Raw genomic sequence first — 19,023 nt, 5'->3', positions numbered from 1 at the left:
AATGTTGCAACATTTTATGCATGGTAACCATGGAAACTGCATCTGTGCACTACTGTATCCCTGCCAGACCACTATGTTTTCTTTGTTGGATGTAGTAACATATCAAAATATATCAAAATATTGCAAGAAATTCCATAACTTAATAACATAATTACTAACTTTTGACAGTGCCTTCATTGTGTTTTGTGTCTGTTTTAAAACAGTGCTTGTGGGAACAGGATTTAAAAAAAAAAAAATACCCGTGTATGTGTGGACTAGGTTATGTTTAACAGTTATTTTAAGCCTCTTTAACATGTCATTATTCAAATTAAACAACAAAACAAACAAACAAACAAAAACTAAATGCCAGAGGGAATTAAACAGCAAATTGTGTCTGACCAGCACTGGCATGTTCCTGGCTTGCTGGTGTGACAACTGTTAGCTTGTCAACTACAGCTGAGTCCTACAAGTAATAACTATGCCACCACTTTCTGGTGTAACCACGTCATAATTTAGGGATTGATTTAGAACTTCTCTTAAAATGTTATTTTTTGACCCATCCTTATTTGGCAAAGCTATGAGGCTCTTCCTGGCTATAATAAGAAGAGGTATAGAAGCACAGCTGCATCACTTACACAGGCTGTCTGGTGGTCGCAGGTCGCGGGGTCTGAACCTTGGTGGTATCGATGGCCTGCCTTTCCGACGGCCTTCTCTGTGGTTGGTCTTTCTGGAAAGGGTTGGTCCCGGGTTGAACGCGCCTCAGGGCACCTCCATCGCGGATGTACACCTGCTCTGGAGCCACCTCCTCACAGCGGGGCCCCTGGAAGCCTGAGCGACACACACAGGTCTGTGGGCGGCTGCAGGAGCCACGGTTCTGGCAGGGGGGCTGGCAGTCAGCTGAAAAAAAGAGCACAGATGGGGATCAAGTTCTCAGCAGGTCATGTTAGAGCATGTGTCCCTCCTTGTATGAAGGAGCAGTAGCAGAAATGGCTTTTCCTGATCTCAACACCGGGGCTCAATTTAAATTGATTCAATCAAGGGCCCATTAGTTTCACTTCTCAACTCTCTCTGTCCTCCTCATTCAGCAGAGAGCCTGGAGGGGCTGTCATGTTCAATTTCTCTTGAGTCTTTAACTGCCCTGTTTAGTCTAAATGTATATGATCACTTACATTAAATCCTTATCCAATTTCTTGTTGAGGTAAAGCCTATACTCCAGGTTCATGGCTAAGGTTAGTGCCGCCGGCGTTCCATACAGAGCGATTTCCTAAAAATATCTTCCGTCACTGATCTAGAATCCAGTGTTTGCTTTCACTGTAACACAGGAAGCTTAAACACGGTTATAAAAGTAAGGGGTCATAAAAAAAATGAGCGAACAGGAAAAACTGGTTGCTGAAGGCCAACTGCATCAAAAAAATGGCCTGTATCTTTTATTTGAAAAACAAGCTAAATCTGAAGGGGCTTAATGTCCTTAAAAGATGAATGTGTGCATAATATTTATCAATAGTCCGCAGATACACAGTGCTGAGGTCATTTCGTGGTCATGGAAAAATAATCTGTGTCACTCTACCAGCCCACCCCCACATCGTTGCATCCAGATACTGTAAGGCCCGCGGCACGCAATTTAAAGTAAACAAGCTCTCGATCTTGTGACACAAATGTGTGTCGTAGACAGCACTTGAGGATTTATGACATTGTCCTCAAACAGTAAATCAGGCCGCCGGTCTGTGGTGGCTAAAGCAAACAGCAGCGCTCTGTCAACAGGGCTATGGAATGCTATTGACACAGATGCTGTGGACACTGACAGATCGCAGGCAGGAACGCTGCCACAGCTCTTGGCAGCGAGGAGTGCTGGCAGTCGAAAAGGGCCCCACTGGGTGCGAACAGCGCTCTACCTGCTGCACGCTTCCTGTTATTGCCGTGCTGCTCAGACTCTGGGGCCACTTTCTTTTGAGTGAAAGCACACTGGACCCTGAAAACACTGTTCCTGATGACACGACAATACTGTGTAACAACTATATTGTAAAACTTTCATTTCCACAGACACAGTCCCACATAACAAGCCAAATCAAGCTCTGTAATTTAGTTTTCTCAGATCACGAGGCATGCTCATTTAAAGACCACTGCATTACGCATCATCCAGCCTGTGGTATGGTGAGAAAACTAACAAATTGAGGATTAAATAACAGACAATCACCACTCTTTTCTGCTTTATGGTAAAGCAAATTTCATTTAGACCAACCAAGTCACTCAAGCATCTCATTTTAACTACTTTGAGGAAAATGTAGCCCCCCTTTTTTGATGAAGCGTACATATTTAGAGAAATGTGGTTGTGGATTTGTATAACTTGGTATGTGATCCGAATTTTCCATCATGGGATAAAATAGGAATTGCCTGAGTTCTGTTTGGCAAGGAGTTAAATCCATCAACTAACTAAAGTACGGGCTGGCTGGGTGCCACCGCCTTGTCCGGAGTCTGTTTAACCTCAAGTTTGGGGGATGAAGCGGCGGATCAAATAGGCCACAGATTCCAGTGACATTATGCTACAAGAGGGAGAACTCAGTAATGTGTGAAACTGCATTCTTCAAATAAACCATCTGAATTGAAATGAGAAATGGCGTGGGCCAGAAGAATAACCCAAAAAATGGAGGTTCACAGCTGGCTTACAATGTGTTCAATTGTGTGACGTGTGCTCCACTTTTCAGCTGCGGGGCACAGAAGTGACACCAGACAAACATGTCACCCGTGCTGATGATACAGTGGACAGGTCAGTGACACTGGGCCTGATATGTGCCCCACGTGAAGCGGGGGCATACACTGCCACTGCCTGTCTGTGTTGTCCCTTGGCCCTGCCTCTGGGCTGTTGAACACATTGTCACAGTAATTGCTGTCATGCAGATTTGTCTTGCACATCATTAAAACTAATTGCCTCACATTCCATCCATTTCAGAAATATGTGCAGCAATTATTACTTTGCGAGAGTAATAATAAAATGGGAATCCATCGGAAATAAAAGAGGAGAAATGGCAAACATTCCTGGCATTGCCACTTCAGCCTTAATTATGACTAAGACGTACTGGCCAAGTTTTGGGAGATTGTGTCCAAATCCAGTCATCTGAAAAGAGGAGGCTATTAGACTGCAGTTGGCAGCTTTGAACCGTCCAAACAAACAGGCTGATCCAGACCAATCAGTAATAAAACACATTATTAATATGGAAACAGCACTTTCTATGGGCTTAGCTAAAATATCTTTAACTTCACCTTTAAGTGAGTCTGAGCTCTGTGTATCTTTTCCAGTCCTGTCAAATTTGAAGAAGCATTTCACTGCTGAAAAGATGGTCTTTAAAAAAAAAAATTAACTGGGCTGTACATGCAGTACAAAGACACAAATATCTTTGAAATCAGAGCTACATGACCAGAGAAAACAGAGAAAAACTGCTGTGGCATTTACTTTTGCTCAAGAGGTAGAAAACCTACATCTACCAGAATGCCTTATGCCACACAGGACCAATAAAAGCTCCCACTGGGGGATGACATAATGCCAGTTTGCCCTCCGCAAAAAAATATGGCGGCTGGCCGGTAGCAAGGAAACTTGTATTACAGTTAAGAAGTAAGCTAAAATATTTCTCTGAAAACATCTGAGATGAGAAATAGGCACCGCAGCAACAGAATGTTGGCTCACTTTTTTTTTTTTTTTACGTTTTTCAGCCTCCAATTACATAATACAGGAAACAGTTAACAAACTCTTGTAATGCAGTTAAGCAGGGCACTAAGACATATTTCTGAAAATATTTTAGGTGAGAAATTGGCAACACAGTTACAGGATCTTGGTTTATATGTAATCAGCACTGCCTAGTTTAACAGTTTGATCTAAGTATGTTCCGAGTTTGAGAAATAGCGTGAAAGGGACGTCTCTCTCCATCTGCACCTCTACTCTTTGAGTACTAATGCAGAAGTACAACCTGTAGTTAGAGCAACAGCCCTTGAGCCAGAGGGAATGAGCTGGGAGATGAGCAGGAGATCTAGGCACTGGCAAGATGGAGAGAAGTTTACAAAGGGAAGTTTTTATGGAAAGTATTCCTTTAAGCTACATAGGGATAATTTAAGGGGGTCTTGAGTTACACCTGGCCGCTGTGTTTAATTCAAGTATCCATCCTTTAAAAGGCACTGACTTGGGGGTTAAACAGTAACTTTTATAGTAAAATAAAGTTATTAATTTCGTCAAAATTCTGGGGTGGACTTGACGTAAGCACAGAGTAATTCTGTATATATATTAAAATAACCCTGGGACCCAGGTCGAGGTAAGTATTGTTTGTAATTTCTCTGGTGGGTTACAGTTACCTGCTATAAGCTTAGGTTTGCATGTGTGTGTGCATAACTCGGGGAAAATTGCCATTCTTGTCCCCCCTCGTCTGGACTCTCATTTCCAACTTAGTGCTGGTTTCCAATCCATTACAATCCACCAGAGATTCACCTTCCCCTCGCTATGACTCACAATAACACAACCCATCAAATCTTTATAGTCCTCTCATTCAGCAAGGGGCAATTTGAAACCAATATCTGACATAACTCAAACATGTAGAGAAATTTCCCCACTTTATGCAGGTCAACGGTGCTACCAGAGGTAACTTGACGTTTTTGAAAATAATATTGATAGTGAAAGCATAATCGCAATAATCTTGGGGGAGGACTCTCTGAGGGTTGAGCGCATTATGAGCCATTATGAGATTTAGAGGCTGGGAGCTGCTCCGGAGATTAGAATGTAGTAAAATATGACAAAAGGCTTGACTAAAGGCCCTTTCAACGTTGAAACTAAGGGACAGGAAGCTGGGAAATGAGAATGAAAGATAAAATCACGTTAGGAATTATGGTTGCAGCAGCTTACCTGTAATTGGGTGTTGCAGTGTGGCCATTTCTGAATTTATTCTAGCATAGTCTCCCTCGATATTTAGAACATGTGAATTTGTCCCCTCTAATAAAAACATGAAAGTAGCGGAGGGCTTTATTTTTGATGAAATTGATGCATAAAAATGCGACATAATGCAGGAAATAAGGTGTTTGATGCTCAAAATTTCCTGGGGGAGGACCCTAACCCCCAAACCCCCACCCCCCCAAGTTGAAACGAAATCTATGTCCTTGTATTATAGTAGTCTACAACTAGTGCTGTAGGTAGAATTTGTGTATATTCGTGTGGATGCAATGCTTGCCATAAGGCCAAAGCCTTTACTTTTTAAAAGAGATTCTAAAAAACTGCTGCAACTTTTCACAAAACTGTACACAGCCAAATGTAAAGCTATCCAAACTGAATACGAAGTCTGGTAAACCTCCTGTGATGACAGCAGGAGCCACTTTTTGGGAGTCACCACAGAACCTGACAGATCTCATGAAATAGGTCAAGTGTTTAAGATTGTGGGAGGCAGCGCAGAGAGACAAGCTTAAAAATTTCACCTCTCATCCAGACTCGCTCTCTCCACTGAAGAAGTAAGAATTGGTCTATTGAGCAGTTAATACAATTGCCTCTCAATGCTAATCATTTCAAGTGAGTGTTAATCTCTTTACAACATGTGATTTCCACATGGTTGCCAGTGCAAGTGTTATCATTTCAGTCTTGCCAAGAGCTAACTTTGCTGTCTACAACCAAACTGCTGTTACTGTAACTGAAATGTTGAGAATCAAACTTCTCTATTGTTCTAATCAGAACCAGAAGGGAAGGGAGGGCGCTTGACACTCTTTGACTGATCCTTTATTTTCTCTTTGTGGTAAATCTTACAAGAGTAATATTTCAGCAGATTAAGGTGCCTCTGTCATAGATGCACATTTTTCAATCAGTGCGGGCTTTTCAGTTCCAATACAGTAGTTGGAGCTTTTACTCTCCTCACCCACCTCAGCTCTGTGGGGGGATTTTGTTAACCTACGGCTGACCCATGACACTGTGTACATTACTTTTAGCCACGCTATATCGTGCCTCCCCACATTCAGCTTCTAATGAGCCACATGCTGGGGCGCTCTGTGGAGGATATCTGGATCTGGGGGCTGTGCGCCCGCAACTTGTAAAGCTGACTCTGTGAGACGTGGTGTTCACCAAAAAGCCACAAACCCCATCCTCCTGAGGGATCACATCCCAACAACTTCCATATGGTCTTTAAGCAGGAGGGTGCCATGATATATGGTTGGCTATGGGTTGCCCTAACAACACTGTGGCCTCAGCGAGCACGTGTGACTGAAGGAGACGGGCGCTGGTTGTTAATGTTGCTTTGTAAGTGTCAATCAAGCTCAGTTTTGTTTTTTAGGCTTGCTGCTGACAGAGCCGCGCAAATATGCAGAGGTGGGACCAAGTCACTGTTTCGCAAGTCATGAGTAAGTCTCAAGTCTTTGTCCTTAAGTCCCAAGTCAAATCCCAAGTCAGGATCCACAAGTCCCAAGACCTTCATTTTGAATTCCGAGTTCTGTAAAAGTGTTAATGCGCTCTTCACCAAATGTAATGCCATTTTTGGACGTTTTTATGTCTTTGCCTGTAAGTTTTGACCCACTTAGCATACTGCAATTCATGTTTTGTTGACCGTCACATACTATAACTTTTATCCACACATGAAATTATCTTTCAGAAGCGTAACTTCTTTGATGCTTTCTCCTGCAACTTGATTGGCTGCTGTCAGATTGGTTCAAACAAAGTGGATCATTTGAGGAATTAAGTGTTGACTTGCTGTGAATGAATAGCATTAACGATAGATGAGTCATGGCACACTTTTTAAACAACATATCTCTTAATCTTTGGGCTTAGGGGTAAGATATCAAGTATATTCAAGTAAAAAGTCCATGCGAAGCCATGAGTCATTGGCATTAAAGTCTGAGTTGAGCTGCAAGTCTTCTTGAATTTTGTAAAGTCGGGTGTCAAGTCAATGAATTTGTGACTCAAGTCCAAGTCATGTGGCTTGAGTCCACACCTTTGCAACTATGGCTACTTTTTTGCATCTTGACAGCATGCAAAAAGAGAAGCAAGCATGTGTTATAAAGATTACTTTTCAGCTTTATGTGGCCAAGTTTTTGCTATTTTTGTCTTCATCATTTCTGTATTATAACAGCTCATGAACAAAGACGTACAAATAAACAAAAAAGAAATTCTACAGGAAGACGTCTGGGTCCAGACGCTGAGTAGTGCATCATTTTTACCACACTTTCATCTATGGTAGCAATTAGAAAAACATGTGGTGCAGGAGGCCAAAACAGGACCCAATTGCAACCTACAAACAGACACACCAGCTGGAGTGAAGAAAGCAGCACTGCCGGTTTGGGGAGAGAGACTGAGAGCGAGCTGTCCAGCCTCTATGTTAATGATGGGTTTTGGGCCGATGGGGTGTGTATTGATTACAGGATCTGTCTAATGGGCCATAACTCTGCAGGGCTGCCAAGGGAGTGTTATGTCCCTGAACTGTGAACTGTGTAACCCCCACAAATCCACACACGACATATAAAGCTGAGGAGGGCTCTGCGGCTGTCTGTGCGGTAGTAATTTCAACCCCGGCTCAGTAAAGTCACCAGAAAGACCAGCATTTTAAAAACCTCCTCCTGTTCTTGTAAAACAGAGGACGCTGCTCAGCAAACTTGGTTCTCATCGGTGTTAGATCTCCTTTTTTCAAATTCTGGGAAATTGGAATAATGGAAAATGTATGATTTAATTAGTGAGATATTACTCTTGCTCATCATAAATTCAACATATAAATTGTTGTAGATATAAATGTTGTAGATTGGAAGCTGCACATTTTCCGTAGGATATTCGACTCGTTCATATCTACAGTAACTCTGATGTTGTAGTACATTTAGCAGTGCTGTGGGTGACCTGGTGACTTAGTGGGTCGTGGGGCACACTCATGTGCTTGACTCTCACTCATGATCCCTTGCAGGGTGTCAAAAGCTATCCTATGAAGTGTTTATGCCATAAAACCTAAACAGCACCATTCATTCATTGGTTATGCACAATAAATCTCTAGTCTATCATTAAAAACAAATACATGTGACTAGTTTTGAAAAGAGCAAATATCATAGTGTGACGCGACTGCCTTTGAGACAACTTATGAAAGTTCAGCATGAGTTTTTGTTTGAATGAAGACAGCAAATCTTACTGCAAGATCAGATCCAATATATGTGGATATTCTGTCATGTGTTGGGGAGGTTAACACAAAGCAAGCTGAGACGGCTTGTATCTATTAGGTGAAGAGGGTGAACCTACATTTTTGGGTACTGCTTTGGAGGTCAGAAAACGTTCGCACGTGTATGTCCTTGATACTTTACCAGATGCTTCACACATGGTGTAAAAAAAAAGAAGAGCTTTAAAGGTGTTTCACACACAAGATTGGGTTAATATCTAAAGAGAAACTCTAATAGATGTTCAACAAATAATGTAAAAAGGTGTATTTTATGATTTGTGGTCACTTCCATACCCATGAAAATGGTGAACTGTGAGTTGATATGTTGAAATGATTTATGTGGCTCTCTCAACACTGGAAGGCTTCAATCCTACTCAAGCTACACTGGAGACATGATGGGATCGGGGAAACATGCCACATGCTATAGTTTTGTTTTAAAAGAAAGGGAAATTTACCTTGTGATGGGAGAGGTAAGCACGAGAGAGAGACTTTCTGCATGAGGAGTTATTTTAGGGTTGGGATGGGGCCCTGAGCGGCACAGCAGGCCAAAGAAAGCTGGAAGGCAATCAAAAAGAAACTCCTCTCTACCGCGTTTCACTCTGTCAATCACCAACTGCTTAAGAGACTGAAAACAACTTTATTCCTCCATTTGAATGATGCACCTTTCATCTGCACTCTCTAAGACAGCAAGGGGTTTAAATCAAAGGCCATCTGTGTGCTTTTTTTAGCGGGTCTTGCTCTCACTGTTGGCTACACTTGCAGCAAGTTGCCATGTGTATATCGCGTGCCTTCGCCAAAATATTGTGATGTATAGTGTGGTGAAATGAATTCTGCCGCAGAATCTAAAAGCACTTTGGGGAGCACAATGAGCTCAGGTTAGATGTAAAGCCAGTTCCTGTCTGTCCTGCGGGAGTCTGACGTTCCCCGTCTGAAGTATTCTATATTGTCCCGTGCACTCACTCTGTGTGTGGTAGACCATGCCATTAATCCGATTACTAAAACAGCCATGTCAACTAGAGAAGCCAGAGCAACACAACATAACTCTGATTCAAAGTGACCCTGCCAGTGTGAGCTAAGCCAACACCTAGCATTCCTTCTTAGCCATGCTAGCGTCATGTGGTTTTTTACTGACATATTTATTGAATGGATTTCCATGAAGTTTGATAAAGACATTCATGTCCTCCTCAGGATGAATTTCAATTTATTCAAAAATTTGTTTATGACAAAATACCTGCAAAACAAATGGCACTCGGTCTCAACTGTGCTTTGTGCTTATTACTAAGAAGCAAATGTAAGCATGCTCACCACCTAAACTTGCACTGCCCACTGTTCCGACAACTCATAATTTCAAAGCCCCAATATTCCAAAAAGTGTACAATAAGACCAAAAGCCCATTTGTCCAACAGCACAGTATCACAAAAACAAATGCACTAAGACGGGAGCAACTCATTGTTTTGCAAATAACAAAGACATTTCAAGTCTTTGCACTCAAGTCCCACATCAAGACAGGCCCTCATCCTAAATATTAAGTTTTGAGTCCCAAACTTAGACTTTATATAAAGATGGATGAGATGAACCCACTTACCCCTGCTGTGCTGAAGTGAGGCTAAAATATCCCAGATACAGGCGTTGCCATCTTGCAAGGGTGGTGCCACTGAGAGCCTGCATCTGCGCGGTAGCATATCCGCGGTGGGGGAGTTCCTGCCTAAACACCTGTCCGACCAATCGTGAGCAGCTCCCATTGAATGTGAGGTGACAGATTGGCTGTTACAGCGGTTAGTCATGGCTGTCAGTCATGGCGGGAAAGCCCCCTTTTGTACAATTTAATATTTAGTTAATATTATATTTAATATTTAAATTAGTTTGGCCTATGTCCATTTATTAACATGGAGGGACGGGCCTTAGGACATGAAGCAAACAGACACCAGGGGGCAATCGAGTTTCACTTTGGGGGAGCTGTCATGTCATCCATCTTTACATACAGTCTATGGTCCCAAACAAGTCATGATATGCTCTTTAAATTAAAAAAATCATGAATGACTTTTTAAATTTGCATTATTTTTTAAAACAAGCCTAGCAATCGTTGATTTTTGTACAAATTTGAATGTCAATCTAAATTAGAAGTCGTCTTTGTCGTTATTTTGCAACCAACACATGTTGCATACTGCAATTTGTTTTTTGTTGACCACCACATAGTTTATGTACTTCAACTACATATCTTTGGTATCATTTTTTTTTCCAACTGGCGCTTGGTGATGTAATGTTAGTTCTTCATGGGTTAGGGTGTCATGGTAAGCCAATCAGAGGAGAGTCGGTTGGTCACCCTGCATGATAATTAGCCATGCACTTCTGTTTGGGAGCATGTCTGGCGTATTTTCTGAGATACCTGAATGTCCTAAATTACCTTTAAATGGCCTTCCAGTCCAATGGGCCTACTGGGGCTTCTGAATTATGTACTGTGGGAATCATGGCGCGGCATTCACTTAACTTATATGGTAAACATTATATCGAATAAACACTGGCATGCTAACATTGCCATTGTGAGGTGGTTGGTATGCAGACACTGACATTTTGCTCAAAGCGCTGCAGTGGCTACAGTGAATACAGCCTCACAGAGCTGCTGCACAGCTGCAGGCTCCTGATGTAAAACTAGAGGGTATCTACACTACAGCTCTGACTTGCCAAAGAGCTCCATTAGCTCAGACAGTCTGTGTGCCTCCTGGTATCCCATCCAAGAATGCATTTACAGCTCGGTTTGAGTGAGAGTCACATTCAAAGGTGCAAAGATAAGAAGCTTGAAGCCTCTGAAAGCAGATACAAAGGAGAGCAGATAAAATTCAGATCTTTTTTCCAGTAACACTGCTTTTAAAAGATCTTACTTTAATTGTTTTTTTTCCAAGAAATGTTGTAAACCAAAACTTCAAAACAGTAATTCTACAGTGATGTACAAGACATGTAATTGAGGGTTTTTGTATTTACCCTAAAACCTGCCTGCAATTCAAATTTTTAATCCTAATTCCACAGCTAAATAGCTTACTATTTTGTAAACAGATTTCTGTAGATTTCCCAACACAAAGGGATATACAATACAAATTTAACTGAAACAACTTGCTGTTTTTATCTTTTTTTGATAACTGTAATGAGTGCAAGATTCCCACGGCTAACTACCACTGGCATACTTTATGGACAATGTTGTTGATTCCATGAAAATCCGTATAAGACTTTCTATAGAGATCATCAGTGTTCAGCACAAAGTATTCATCAGTCAGGACAGTGTTAACAGTTACAGTAATGCAGCTGACAGACAGTCCTGTAAGTCTAAGACAAGGCTACTGGTGGGCTGAGGGGAGCGGCAACAACATGGCTTTTCTCTGCTCTTCATCTCAGCAACAATACTTTTTGATGAACAGATGTGAATCTCAGCACAGCGGGGAATAAGAATAAGTGCTGACCCCAAAAACAAGATGCTCCATTCATCTCGACGGGAGCCACAATCCTGCTTACAACTAAACAGATGGAAGTGCAGCGAGGCTTACACCTGGCCTCACTTTACCAGCGCAACACAACACACACCTTTGGTTCTCGGCCATCATTAATAAAATCAATATTGGTCGGGGTAAACCTCAGTCATATAAACCAGGGGAGTTTTATCTTTACATAGAGTGGCTTATTTAACTAGAAAAATAATAAACCACAGCAGGGAAAATGAAATGTTCTGTTCTTAATGGATCAAAGCTTTCTATCACACGACGCTGGCTATTTTCAGCACTTGGAATTAACTTTAATACATAAACAAGTCTGCTAACCATCCATCCTGAAGCTGAAAACAGAGACAGTCAGCTCCAAACCTGCCAGGACACGGGCAGGACGGAGGCTTCAGAGAGCCAGACAACAACCTCCAACAGGACCCACAGAGACTCAGACCTAAACACATTTCTAAAGGCATGTAGGCGCACTCCCTGGACAATTAGCGATCCAATTCCTGTCATATATTTGCTCTGAGCTCAACGCAATTTAACAAGGAGGTATTGTTAGGAAGCCATAACTGTAGACACCAAATCCAGCCTCGCGGGTGAAGCCTGCAGCTGACATCTTTAATATTAGACAATACTTTAAATCCCTTCAGCGAGAATTTCAGCTCAGCCGCGATATGTTTTTACTTATGCTCACAGTCGACAGGTTTGCTCCTTTTCTTTCCCCTGCTGTGAACATGTTTTCTCATGCTGCCATCTCCTAAAAAAGCAGCCTAGGTCTCAGGCGGGGACGGAATAAGGATAGCCTGAGCCTGTTTTCCTCCACGGAGGTCTGCTACGTGGGGGCTTCCAGTCCCAGCTCCAGTCTGGGGCCTTTGTGTTGGCACCTTGCCGGCCGTGGGGCTTCACTCAGCTGATGATAGCATAGCCTCCAGTCAGACCTGGGTGAGGGCCAAGCAGTAAGAGGGTCCAGATGGTTGGACAGACCCCTGGCCTGCTCAGATGCCTTGTTTAACACAAGCGCGTTAGACTGGACCTGTTACTTTCTGGCAGATTAAAAGTATTTACCCTTTTAATTTGAGTAACTGCAGCTCAATGTTAGATGTAATTTACACCTTGGTAAGTGTGCCTTTAGCTGGGACTTGAGAAAAAACTGGAAGAAGGCTTTGCACTGGGCAGGAGGGAAGGAGATCTAATTAGGAGGCTGCTGGGGCCAATCAGCTTGTTGTGTAATCGACTGGCTGAAATGTGTGTTGACGGTGTGTGCATGTGTGTGTGTGAGAAATAATTAGCAGAGAGGAACAGAGAAAACGGTAAACAAGTCAAGAAGAGCTCGCTTGCTGCTAGATAGACAGATAGATGCCAGCTAGCTGCCGTGTAGGTTTCACTTCACTCATAAAATTTAAAGATAACTCCCTCTCAAAAAGCTCTAGTTTCAGCCTGCTATTTCAGGCTGCAGCAAACAATGACAGTCGTAAATGTGAAATTGAAACATGACATGCAAAGAGCAAATCTGGTGTCCAACGCAGCCATTTCTGTATTGAATTGGGGCCCCTTGTAAGAATACATAAATGATAAGAATGACAGTTTCTTTTAACAGTCTGCATATAAATCAAAGACAACAATATCAACATTGTAACAATTTCACATAAAGAACTGGTTGATTATTCATTCCCAGTCACTGTCTTCCATTCCACTTTTAATTATCTAGCAGTTAGGATATCCAATACTGCTGTGGTCAAATAAAAGAAGAAGCAGTTCCACCCATAATTAAGGGCTTGTGTCAAAAAGAGAGCCAAGTGCTAAGTGATGGTAATTTCCACGCGAGGATCTTACATGAAAAAGAAAAGGCATGGGGGCAATAACACCCTTGGAAAACTTTCATTGGGCAATTCCACATGACAGGACAGTCATTAGTAGCCATTTACTGTGTTATTTTTCGGTCTATGTGCTTCGGATTGTAAAGCCTCTCTGTCCGCAAAGTTCTAATATACATAAAGCGTGTCAGTGTGCTTGTGTGCCCCTTCAAGACTTCACAAATGTATGACCTCAGATTGCAAAGAATACAGTTTTCTTTCTAGTTGAATGACAGAGTGTTCAGGCCATAGACTGTATAAATAATGGATGGCGCTACCGTGACGTCACATTGGTTTGTGGACTGCTGTTGTCAAGCCTCCAGTTTGGCATTTTGACCGTGGAATTTTTGTTTTTTGAAGCCAGAAGTGAACGTATATCTGACTGGAGGCCGAGGACACTATCAGCAGACAGCCTTTCACTGAAGTGGCTACGTTCGTTTGTGTAACTTTAAGCCTCAATAAAATGCAAACAGGTGGGTTATAGAAAAAAAATCAACCCCACATACAGTTGTCATGAATGTTGAAATTAGCGATAGAGAGCAAAACTTTGTATCAGGCCTTCAACATGTTGATTTCTGTTGTAAATCTGGGCATATTAACATGGGTGTTTTTGGATATTTACACAGTTTTTTTAAGTCAGCCTGAAGGGGCCTTTTGATAAACTGCAGTTTTTGGCACTTCTGCATCAGCTTCATTTTTCAACTTCAGAGGCTGCGTGTTTCTGACAAATTACATACATTTTAATTTCCACAGGACATTAAAGTGTTTTTACTTACGTTTAATGCAGCGATTGGTTCCTGGTGCCAAAGCCCAGCCTGAGCAGCAGTGCTGACCTCCACAGACATTCGGCCTGAAAGGAAGACATAAACAAACCACTCTGAGATAGGACACAGTCATTAATATAGAGGGCCTTTTCATAATCCATAAAGCAATAACAGTGAGTGTGGAGGGCCTTTGCATGACAAACTGATCTGATTGCGAAGCCGCTCATTCTGATGTGGCTGGCCTATTGATATGAACACTTTAGAGATTACGCTATAATTGCATTTTATTTGATAAAAATTTCAGGGCAAGTCACGAAACTCTATCTGAATGTGGAGCCACAAGTCCCACTTTCTGTTATGCGAGAGTCCAGAGTTAAAATAAATACAGAGTTATCTGAGCCTTGAAGGGATTATGCGAGACACACGGGACAAGAAAAGCACCCTGCATCTTCTATAAATCACTGAGCAAATGAGAGATGACAAGTTTTAAACAGCTATAACTGGATTCTTTGCACTCTTTAATCCGCAACTTGCAGCGCGGGCCAATTTCTGCAGTGAGATAGATGAAAAGGCACCAGACCGCAAGAGCAACTTCAGGGCAACAGTCAACGCACTGGCATGGATCTGTGCCCCATCATCTTTTCACAAGATATTACAGTAAGTGGATGTCTGACTCATGGTGATTTGAAGAGATAACAGGAGTTGACTCATTGACCTCAGTCGGATTGGACTCATTAGATACTGCAAGTGTTACTGAGGCGTCACAGGGATAACATGCAGTTGTTTGGGCCCTCTGGCAGGCTTAGCTTTGTCATAAATCAAACACATCAGGCCAGGCTCGTGCCAAAGACATCAGTCATCACATTCAAATTCCATCAAGGGATATATGTATGTAATGGAGAACGTTATACACCATAATTAGAATCATGCCCCAGGTCAAAATTTAGATAACACCATATTCACACCTAGTTATATTTTGATTTAAAACTTGAACATAACACCATGGAGTATCATTTCACTACTGAACTATCTGGATTAGTCTGACAGGTGCACTGAAAACAGAAGGGGAGTCATACTGAGTCAACATGAATGTAAATACGAGAGTTAAGTGAACCCAGCGCTGCCAGTGCCTCTGGGCACAGTAAATGAGTAAGCAAAGTGGGAATTCCAAGAGGAAATGTGTCATGAAAACACTTTCTCTAACAAGCGGTGGATGATTCATCTCAAGCTAATGAATCAAAGTGTTGAAATTGCCGTGCAGACTACTATAAGGTAATGTGCCTGCAGAGTTATGTTAACGCCACCTTTATGCTTCTTTAAAAGTCAAAGAACTCCATTCATTCAACACTGGAATATGTTTTTTTGGCAATGTCACGCGAGGCAATAAAGCATGTTGGATCTAATTCTACAGCTATTTTCTTTATGCACTGCTTTAAATAGACAGCACCTCAATTCAACCATGCATGAGTGCAAATGTCTGGCAGACAGATGCGTTGAGAAATGTTGTTTTTAAAGTGCATTGGGGCATATTGATGGTGCCCAGATTTATTTCTTGGACAGAGTCTGTAAAAAAATGCAGATACAAGTATTGGACAACATCCCTGTCCATCATATCTCCAGGGTGTTATCATGGCGTATGCTTAAGGCAGGTAAGTGCATGTTATATGTTATATGTATGCCTACAGATGGCGAACCAATTGGCTGAATCCTCCCATTGCTTGTAAAGTGTTCTTCATAAATTGGCCATATAAATAATCCATTTCCTAAAGGCAAGAGCCTCTTCTATGACACACATAAGAGATATTTCATTTATATTTCAGTGTCTGCGACCCAAGGTGAGCCATTCAAAGCCCCCTCTGATTATTATGTAAACACTCTCCCCTCCTGTGTGTATCATGCTTTGTCCCTATGGAACAAACAGGACTGGATGCACGAGGGTTCATTTAACAAGAAGAAAAGGGCTCTAATATGGAAATAACCCATCGTCCTGTTTGGAGTTTAAAAGAGACAAAAAAAATAGGGATTTGCAGCGCTGAGAGGAGGCCATCGGAGAAACAGGTGTTTCTGATCACTAAGCAAATTTGCAAAATGTTCACCAGCCAGGGCTCTGGTTGAACCACTACAATACATGGCCACAGGCAAGAGCACAAAACTGGGGCACACACATTGAAGCAGTCTGCAGCCATTCTCCTACTACGATTTAAATATACAGTAATGTGTAGTAATGGGAGGAAATGGTGATAATGTAGTGTTGCATTACTCTGAAAACAGTTCAAAGACAGCTCACCCATTCATATGCATTTGCTGCTCATTATATGCCTCCACTATCAGCCCATTAATCAGCACAGTGTTTAACCTCAGCTATTAATCCATGTCCTGCCATGACCCCGGTGACAAAAGACATATATCACAGTAATTCATCATATAGAGCTCTTTCACCTACTGAATGGCAGTTTTGTGCACACAGCTTTGTGTTAATATGGAACAACACACTGTTGGCATTTTCTGTGGGTAGTTATGTTACATCATTACTTGGTTTGCCTTACAGGAAGAGAGATGCTGGTTTAAGTGGGCCACCACCACTTTTCAGTAAACCACATGGACTCATGTACAGTAAAATAGGTCACACAAATTCCTTGAAAAGTACTGCTCATACAGAGAGTTTGACTGGCTTGAACAGCTTGATAAAGTAAAGCAAAACATTTTTATAGTAGATGTAGAGCACTTGGCTGTCATTCTTACCCAACAAGTCTCCTTGCGCTGGCAGAGCTGGGTTTGCTGCTCTGCCTGCGGTTCACTCTGGTTCTGTGCTGCTGGCCGGCTGTGTGTCTGGCGGTGCGCAGCGCACCATCCCGCGGCGCAGACACGTCTTCCCCGGAGGCGCCTGCAGCATGAGCCGGTCCTGCTTTGGATTTGTGCCTAGCATCCCCTTGGGCTGATGCTCTGAGGCGGATCAGAGTCCTAGACTGGCTTGTCCCTGGAGACGTTTCACCGGAGGATGCACCGTCCCCTGGTCCCCTTGGCGAGTGACCTTGACTCTTCAGCCAGGACTGCTGTTGGACAACTGCTGCACCCTCTGTCCTCCCACCTGTTGTGTCCCTATGACTGTCACCAATTCGCACAAGTGCAACAGTCAAAACCATCAAAACAACAAATCCTGCACGGTCCATTTTGAGCGTGCAAAGTTTTGAAAGTACCGCGTAAAAGGAAAGATCGCGTTATGGAGAGCCACTAAAATATAAGCAAATAAAAACAAAAGTCCGCAATTGCGCTACGCGAGTTCAGCTAGACTGCATCCTCTCCCATGAATGAAAAAAGCCTGGATACCTCCTCATAATGCCCAGGTAAGACTTTGCGCAAAACGTCTTCAGGTTGTCAAATCAGCACCTAACTACAGCCCAAAGTGAGAAACTCTGAGCTTTTTCTCCTTCCAGCGCTGAAAAACTGTTATTTTAAGCAAACATTATTCCATCTGTTTTAGTTTATGTTAAACAAGAAAAAGGCGCAAAGAGAGCAGCGCGCTGGCTCTAGGGCTGCTGAAGCTGTACTCCAAGTGAGAGAGTTTGAATCGTGCTCCCATGAATATCACCACCTCCTTGGATCTGAAGTCACCGGGAATTTTTGTAGGGATTGCATGCGCTTTGCAAGAAGAAACTCCCCCTTGTCGGCTGTATTGTTGCTTCACTCACGGCACCGCTCGGTCCATGTGCCCACACGCACTTTCTCTGCCAAGTTACATCATGTTACTGTGTGTCTTTTTCTGGGATCCCTTTGAACAGGACTATTTGAATTATCATGAATGCAGCTGCGTTAATCGTCACCTTTGCATATGAATTGGCAGGCTACTGCAACATCATAAAACTTAAGAAACCAGATGTTTTTCCTTTAAGAGTCTACTTCACTGATTGCTGGATTATTTGAGTTAATGCAGTCTATTTTACATTGATTTTAATTAACCGAGTGTAGACTAATCATTTCATCTCACAGTGAGAAGCACTTTGAGTTCACTTTACAATGCAGCAGTTTAAGTTTTACAGATAACAGCATGTAATACTTAATTTACAGCCTGCAGCCAAATCTGGTCCAAAATAGGGTGCTGGGTGGTCCCCAAACATTTTCTAATTCATAATAAAAATGAAGTGATACACACTGGGAAACATTTTTTGTGCTTTTAGTTTATATAAGTTGCCAGAGTGCATAAAACAGCATCAAAAAAGAGCTTGTTTATAAAAAAAAAATGCCAGCGGAGGATCCCCTGCACCCCCAGCGGAGGTCCTGACTAAGCCCTTAATGTCATAAAATCCTAGAAACCTCCTAAAATTTAAGAAATGTCCTGAAATCCTAGAAACACCCCAAAATCCCAGAAATGTCCTAAAATCTAAGAAATGATCTAAAATCCTATAAATGTCCCAAAACCTGAGAAACTTCCTAAAATCCCAGCAATGTCCTAAAATCCTAAAGACATGTTCAAATCCTAGAAACATCCTATATTCCTAGAAACATGTACAGGGCTGCTGCAACTGGCCCCTGGCATTCTGTCATTTTGCAAAAGTGGCCCTCAAGCAAAGCAAGCTGAGTATCCCTGACGCAAAATGTGCATCCTGGCAATTTGCAGGCTTACAGACATGCTTTGATCTCCCAGTAAAAGTTATGGGAAGCTCACAGTTCAAACTCAATCTGAAACCTTGGAAAACAGGTTATGTAACAGATCCCATTCATCTCCCCTTCTCATCCATGCTGCATCATCACTTTCCCTCTGACTGTCTGGAAACAACACATTTCTCTTCTCCCATAAGATCTTAAACAACCC

At 42.2% G+C, this 19,023-nt stretch overlaps 1 protein-coding gene across 2 annotated transcripts in view; it reads right to left on the bottom strand.

The window, feature by feature from the left end:
* The window catches only part of LOC121953319 (latent-transforming growth factor beta-binding protein 2-like), a 106,344-nt gene extending 88,044 nt beyond the window's left edge, over positions 1 to 18,300 (bottom strand). For both annotated transcript variants that reach the window (XM_042500339.2, XM_042500340.2), the window contains exons 1-3: positions 16,956 to 18,300; positions 14,226 to 14,299; positions 615 to 876 (exon numbers count right to left, since the gene is read on the bottom strand). In XM_042500339.2, coding sequence (XP_042356273.2) covers positions 615 to 876; positions 14,226 to 14,299; positions 16,956 to 17,383 — 764 coding nt within the window. In that variant the 5' untranslated portion in view covers positions 17,384 to 18,300. The remainder of the gene's footprint in view (positions 1 to 614; positions 877 to 14,225; positions 14,300 to 16,955) is intronic.
* Between the last annotated feature and the right edge of the window lie 723 nt (positions 18,301 to 19,023).

Source organism: Plectropomus leopardus, chromosome 14 (genome assembly GCF_026936395.1).
Source record: "Plectropomus leopardus strain MGB_pleo_1.0 chromosome 14, ASM2693639v1, whole genome shotgun sequence".
Classification (NCBI taxonomy): domain Eukaryota; kingdom Metazoa; phylum Chordata; class Actinopteri; order Perciformes; family Serranidae; genus Plectropomus; species Plectropomus leopardus.
The sequence above is the reverse complement of the archived record's forward strand: the minus strand, read 5'-3'. Positions and strand labels throughout refer to the sequence as shown.